The sequence below is a fragment of the Helicoverpa zea genome, chromosome 28 (assembly GCF_022581195.2).
Source record: "Helicoverpa zea isolate HzStark_Cry1AcR chromosome 28, ilHelZeax1.1, whole genome shotgun sequence".
In the NCBI taxonomy this organism is placed as follows: domain Eukaryota; kingdom Metazoa; phylum Arthropoda; class Insecta; order Lepidoptera; family Noctuidae; genus Helicoverpa; species Helicoverpa zea.
The window spans coordinates 4,721,204-4,727,360 of record NC_061479.1 but is presented as its reverse complement, the minus strand read 5'-3'; the positions used below and the strand labels follow the sequence as shown (position 1 = coordinate 4,727,360).

The window sequence follows — 6,157 nt, the reverse complement described above, 5'->3', positions numbered from 1 at the left end:
AAACCAGCATTCATGGACACTGTGAACGAACGAAACTTTTTTTTCCCGATCGTCAACAGTGTTGACGACAGGGTGTTACCGAGCGGGAATAACCCTTTTTGAAGGGATAAGCAGACTGAAATATGTAAAAAAAAACAGATAATTTGTTATTGATCAAAAAGTAAGTATGGAAATTATTTTACTTTGTGCAGTATTGCAAAACTGCGTACTTTTTTATTTCTGAAAATAATCTTAGCTGCACCTTTGCTTATTGTATTCTTATATTTTGAAGGCAAATAAAATATTAAAACTTGGAAGTCCATTGAGTGGTTAAATAAAGATGGATAATATATGAAAAATATAGTATCGTCTAGCAGTGGTCAATTTTTGACATATTATCCAGTAAATGTACTAAAATATTTATTTGTAAGGAAAGCTTAACATTCAGCGTTGATATACTGCCTAAAATTTTAATTTACGAAATAAAAACTGTTGTTTTTTAACGAAAATTATTAAGTTAAATTACGAATGCATTTTCTTTTTTCAAAGAAATATTCTGTCATTTAAAAAAACTACAATAAAAACACTTTTAAATAATAACTGTGTTATATTGATATATTTACACTGAAGTCGGCGACAAACTGATTTTATTTATAATGAATGAACTATTTAAATAAAATAAAAAAAAACTGAAGCGACAAACTTCATATCATATCCCAGAGGTTGAAAATTTCAACATTTCGACGTTTCATCAGAAATATCTTGTATCGAACGCATTTTTTTCTCTTGTCACTATCCTCTAGCCGTATCGATTGACTCGATAAACAACTCGATACCTAAACTAATCGATTATTCTGGAACCTTATTCCAAAGTAAATATCAACACAAGTACTTGATAAGTTGTTCAGCAACTTCGGTTTTGGTTAAGTCCGCGAATTCTGCAGTTTTGCCCCTTTGCAATATTTCTATTGTGGTCCTAGAATCCAGTTGTTTCATATGATAAGTTAGTTTCGTTGCGGACATAGGTTTTACGGGTCTTGCGACTGTTAAGGTCGTGTTTTTGAGGGCTCGAGCGAGTGTTTTGAGGAATTTCGACCATTGCCGTTCGTTGGAAGTCGCTTCGGGAGTGTTGACCAGCATCGATGCCTTGTCTATTAGCGCGCACACGCAGCTTAGGGTGAACTGGAAGGAAATAACGTAAAATCAAAACTTATTTCTAACAAATGTTTTAAAATTATGCGAAGGTATTTAATGCTCTATCTTATGTCTCTTTTATTCTAAGGTTTGCTGTAAAAGAACATACATATTTAGGGTTACTTTCGACTTTGTACATCAACTTTTCAAAATATTGTGTAAATAAATAGATGAAAAGGGAGACCAGTCGGTCTGAAATGAAAACCATTGTTCTCCCTACCTAATTTTAAATTTTAAATCTGACGTCTATAAAATGGGTCTTAAAGGAATAAAATGAATTTTAAAGATCTGGAACAAAATTTCACTGAAAGAATTCGGAAAGTTTTCGGTACTTATTCCCATCAGTATAATAATTGAAGAAGTTCAAAGCATACACATTACATAATTGACTGACGACAGAAAATGGGTAAATGTAAATGGAATTTTCTATAGAAAATGAAAAAACATAGGGAAAGGTAAAATGAGGAGGACACGAGATATCTGACGACTGAAAAATAACGTCACTACTGAAAAAAAACCCAGTAATTTTCCAAGGGCATAACTAAAAACTTACAGCTGTAGTTAACGCATAGGGCGTCCTGGCGGGGTCGAAGGCTTCCGACAGCAGACCGCACGACTCCAGTATCGGCGCCCAGCCAGATGTCGTTTGTATGTAGCTGTTATATAAAAAGTTGTTATTAGACTGATTTAACAGGAATAATTTCTCAAAATGAACTAAGCTTTCTTGAGACAATTATTTAGAAAATTGATCAATAATTTTTCCAAGTTGCACTTTGAATAACGAGTATTTTAATAGGCATGGCGAACGAAAAAATGTAATAGGTCCCTTAAATGATAAACACGTATTTTTTTTTTCTCTCACAAACTAAAAACAACGAAGATTTAACACGATTGAATTTTGTGTTACAACACTTCTGAGTAAAAATTTCACAGACGTGACGTCACAAACCCCCAATCTTAACCTTTGTTGCGTTATATCTTAAAAAATACGTGTCTAATATTTTGACCAATCTTTAATGCGGACTAATTAGAATCACAATTTTTTAACCTTTCATCACACACATATTGCACAAAATTTTTAAGAATTGGTTTTGCAAGATATAAGAGTGTTTATATGTATTTACAATATACTCACTCAGTATAATGCTTGGCGAGCGCCACGCAGGCGGTGTCGTCGCGCCGCGCCGCGTGAGGCAGGGCACGCAGCACCCGCGCCCACAGCCAGCGCAGGCGCCCGTGCGACGCCGGCACGCGGGATACGAAACGAGATATTAACGTCTGTAAGAACATATAATAGGGTTATAATTTATTATTTATTTATATCAGGCATCTAAGGTCCATCCCTACTAATATTATAAATGCGAAAGTAACTCTGTCTGTCTGTTACGCTTTCACGTCTAAACCACTGAACTGATTTTAATGAAATTTGGTACAGTGATAGAGTTGACCTTGAGAAAGAACACAGGATAGTTTTTATCCCGGACTTTTGAAGAGTTCTCTTGGAAACGCGATATAACCGAACTGGACGCGGGCGAAGCCGCGGGCGGAAGGTAGTAGAATATACAATACATAAATATTATAACATTAGTGTATGATTTCATGTTATAATATTTATGTATTATATATTTTTTTTAACATTAAATTATACACTAATAAGAGTACGAGTGTGTGAGTTCGATTCCAAATCAGGCATGTATCAATGCAACTTTTTTAAGTTTGTATGTCCTTACTAAGTATATCTTAGACACCAATGACTGTGTTTCGGATGGCTGTTCTCATGTAAGGAGATCAGTCAGCTGTGCAGGACATATTATAGTGCACAAGTATTTGCTTGGACACAGGTGCACTCACTATTCGTTCACTCTCATAGCACGATGGGACGACAAGCCGACACCACCGGAGAGAGATAAATCATAAGCAGGACTGCTGTTAACTTGCGTTTCGATGCACGGGTGTATTAATCACCAACTTCCAGGCTAACACAGCTAGACCAACGAGGCAGGTAGATAACAAATAATATCGAAACATGAACACTGTATTCATTATTAAATAACATTTTAATAAGCAATCAAAATACCTTTTTCAGCCAGCCAAAAGTATTACAACAAGAAAGAACGAATATAGCCCTTAAAGTATATTTTTTTCTTCAACATCCTTGAATGGTTATGCTATTAACTCACCCGTCCCTTCCTAACAGTGAGCATCTGTTGCACCCGGTCACTGTGCAGTAGGCCGGCAAACATCTTGTTTATGAGGTCATCCTTGTCTTCATCCAGGAGATTCTTGGTGGGAACCGGTTTCTGGTTCACTGCGAGGTTCACCACCTGATTGAAAATATAATTAATAAGTTAATAAATAATATAGTTAACAAAATTAAATTATAAATTTAAAAAAACCCCCGACCCAAAAAAAAGCACGCAATTATTATGACCAGTGGCGGATTTACAAATTTGCCGCTAGTAGGCCATTCAATTTTTGCCGCCCCTAATGATTGTGAACTTAATGATATTTCTGTCAGTTACTAGATTATTTTTGCAACCCGCTTTGTACCGAAGAGTTTAATGTTGACCTAACAAGTTTATCTGACAGCGACTTTAAAGCGTAAAACCTCTGTAACTTTTAAACGGCTCAATTGATTTTCATGAAACTCGCCCGTAAAACACCTGTAATACAAAAAAAATACTAAATTAAAATCGGTTCATTCGTTCGGGTAGGTACTTTATCAGAGGCGCACCCATCGGGTGGCACCCCCAAATTGTAATTGAAGTACTTAAACATTGTGTAGAAATCATTCATGGTGCTTTTTGCTAGGTTTAACATAAAGAAACCGGAGTCATACCACTGCAAAGTTATAAAGCGCTAACTAGTTTTATAGAAACCAGTGTCAAGTAAAAAAGCAGCGAGCGCAGCGAGCGCAAAATTTTTAAGATTTAGAACAGTAAAGTACCAAAACGAGTTTATAAAACCGGCCTAAAGTGAAAAAGTCGCGAGCGTAGCGAGCGCCAAATTTTTTGAGTTTTGAGGACACAAAAGCGAAATTATTTGGGACACAAAAGTCCTCCACCTCCTGAACAGCTTAGAAATCGTCAGCGTAGAGCGTCAGTTGTTTTTGCTACTTCGGTGCTTTAACTTTGTGTTAGATTGGACTCAAAGAGCGCAGAATAAACCAGAAAAGATGAAGAAACCGCGAGCGAAGCGAGCGGATTTTTCAATTTATTTTTATTGAAACGCTATTGGAATATTTTAAAATTCATGATCACATAAACCTAAGCATATATTAAATAAAATAAAAAATAAAATAAAAATAAAAAAAGCCTTTATTCAGACCTTGTTTACAGTATACAATCTTAATCTAACAACTCTGACGAGTTGATGACACCAACGACCTGGTCTGTTTGCCCAACTTTGGTAAAGGCCTCCTCCATTTCCTTCCACTCTGCTCTGTATTGGGCTCTCCTAGTCCATATATTCCCTGCTATGCTTTTAATTTCGTCATCCCATCTTCGGTACTGTCTTCCTCGATTTCTTTTCTTGTCCCTAGGGTACCAAGATATTATGTTTTTGTTAAACTTGTCATTGCCTCTGACTATGTGGCCGGACCATTTCCACTTTAGTTTCCTTATTCTAGTTGTGACATTCTCAATTTTCATGCGCCTTCGGATAGTGGTGTTTCTTATTCTATCAGATTTTCTTATATTTAGCATGCTTCTTTGCATTGCCGTCTGACACGTTTCAAGTTTCTTATATTGCGCTTTGGTGAGAGCCCATGTCTCGCAGCCATATGTCAAGACTGGGAGTATACAAGGTGTTGATTTGCATTTGTGCCATACTTCAGGAGGAGGACATAAAATACGTAAATAATCGATTGGAATCACAGTAGACGGGAAATAGCTAATATGCACTGTTTTTTTTGTCATTGTAATGTCGTAGTATTTCAGAAGTAATCCAATTTTATGAATGAAATTAATGAATAATCGTTGCGTATGCTTTGTGTTCGCGTTTGTGTGAGGGAGCAGTACGGTTTTGAGGCCAGTAACATACGCGCCGAGTTTGAAAACGGGTAAGTGACATTGACGAATTTCCGAAAAAAAATTAAAATCAAAAATTTTCGTACCAATTTTTTTGTTGATTTGGGTTGAGAATCATTAGTATAATCACGTCCTTGACTATGGCACGCATGCAAATCAACAGCTTGTACAAGTGTTATACAGTTTTGTTTTCACGTACGTTTTGATTTCTGTATTCTTCATTATTTCCTTAAACCCCCAGTAGCGTTTCCATGCATTTCCAATCCTTGTGTCGATTTCTTTTGTCATTATATCAGTGACCGAGATTTGTTGGCCCAAGTAAGTGTATTCTTTTACAAACTCTACTGGTTCGCCGTTTAAAAGAATATTGTCTTCCAATGCGTTTGTCATAGCTTTGGTTTTTGAAGTGTTCATCGTCAGACCTACCTTGCGGCTTTCTCTATCCAGATCAGTGATCATGTATTGTAGTTGGTCTTTGCTCCTTGCCAGTATTATTATGTCATCAGCGAACCTCAAGTGTGTAAGATTTTCGCCATTTATGTTAAGTCCGTAGTGGTCCCATTCCAGTCTCCGAAAGATATCTTCCAGTACAGCTGTGAATAATTTAGGTGACAGTGGATCTCCCTGGCGTACGCCTCTGTTTATGTTTATTTGTTTCCCTTGTTTCTCTAGTTTTATTCTTGCTGTACTGTTAGTGTATATGCTTTTTTTTAAAATCCTAATGTATTTCTGGTCGACTCCTTGTTTCTTCAGACATTGCCAGATACTGTTGTGTTCTATTGAGTCAAATGCCTTGTTGAAATCGATGAAGCAACAGTAGAAGGGCACTTTAAACTCTTTGGCTTTTTCAAAAAGTTGTCTTACCGTTAGTATATGGTCCAATGTCGAATAGCCTGACCGGAAGCCAGCCTGTTCCTTGGGCTGGTTTTCATCAAGAGTTTTGGTTATTCGCCTTA

At 36.5% G+C, this 6,157-nt stretch overlaps 1 protein-coding gene across 4 annotated transcripts in view; it reads right to left on the bottom strand.

The window, feature by feature from the left end:
* Positions 1-563: 563 nt before the first annotated feature.
* The window catches only part of LOC124643764 (type-2 histone deacetylase 1), a 29,861-nt gene continuing 24,267 nt past the window's right edge, over positions 564-6,157 (bottom strand). For all 4 annotated transcript variants that reach the window (XM_047182837.1, XM_047182840.1, XM_047182838.1 and 1 more), the window contains exons 14-17: positions 3,354-3,497; positions 2,309-2,451; positions 1,727-1,829; positions 564-1,161 (exon numbers count right to left, since the gene is read on the bottom strand). In XM_047182837.1, coding sequence (XP_047038793.1) covers positions 859-1,161; positions 1,727-1,829; positions 2,309-2,451; positions 3,354-3,497 — 693 coding nt within the window. In that variant the 3' untranslated portion in view covers positions 564-858. The remainder of the gene's footprint in view (positions 1,162-1,726; positions 1,830-2,308; positions 2,452-3,353; positions 3,498-6,157) is intronic.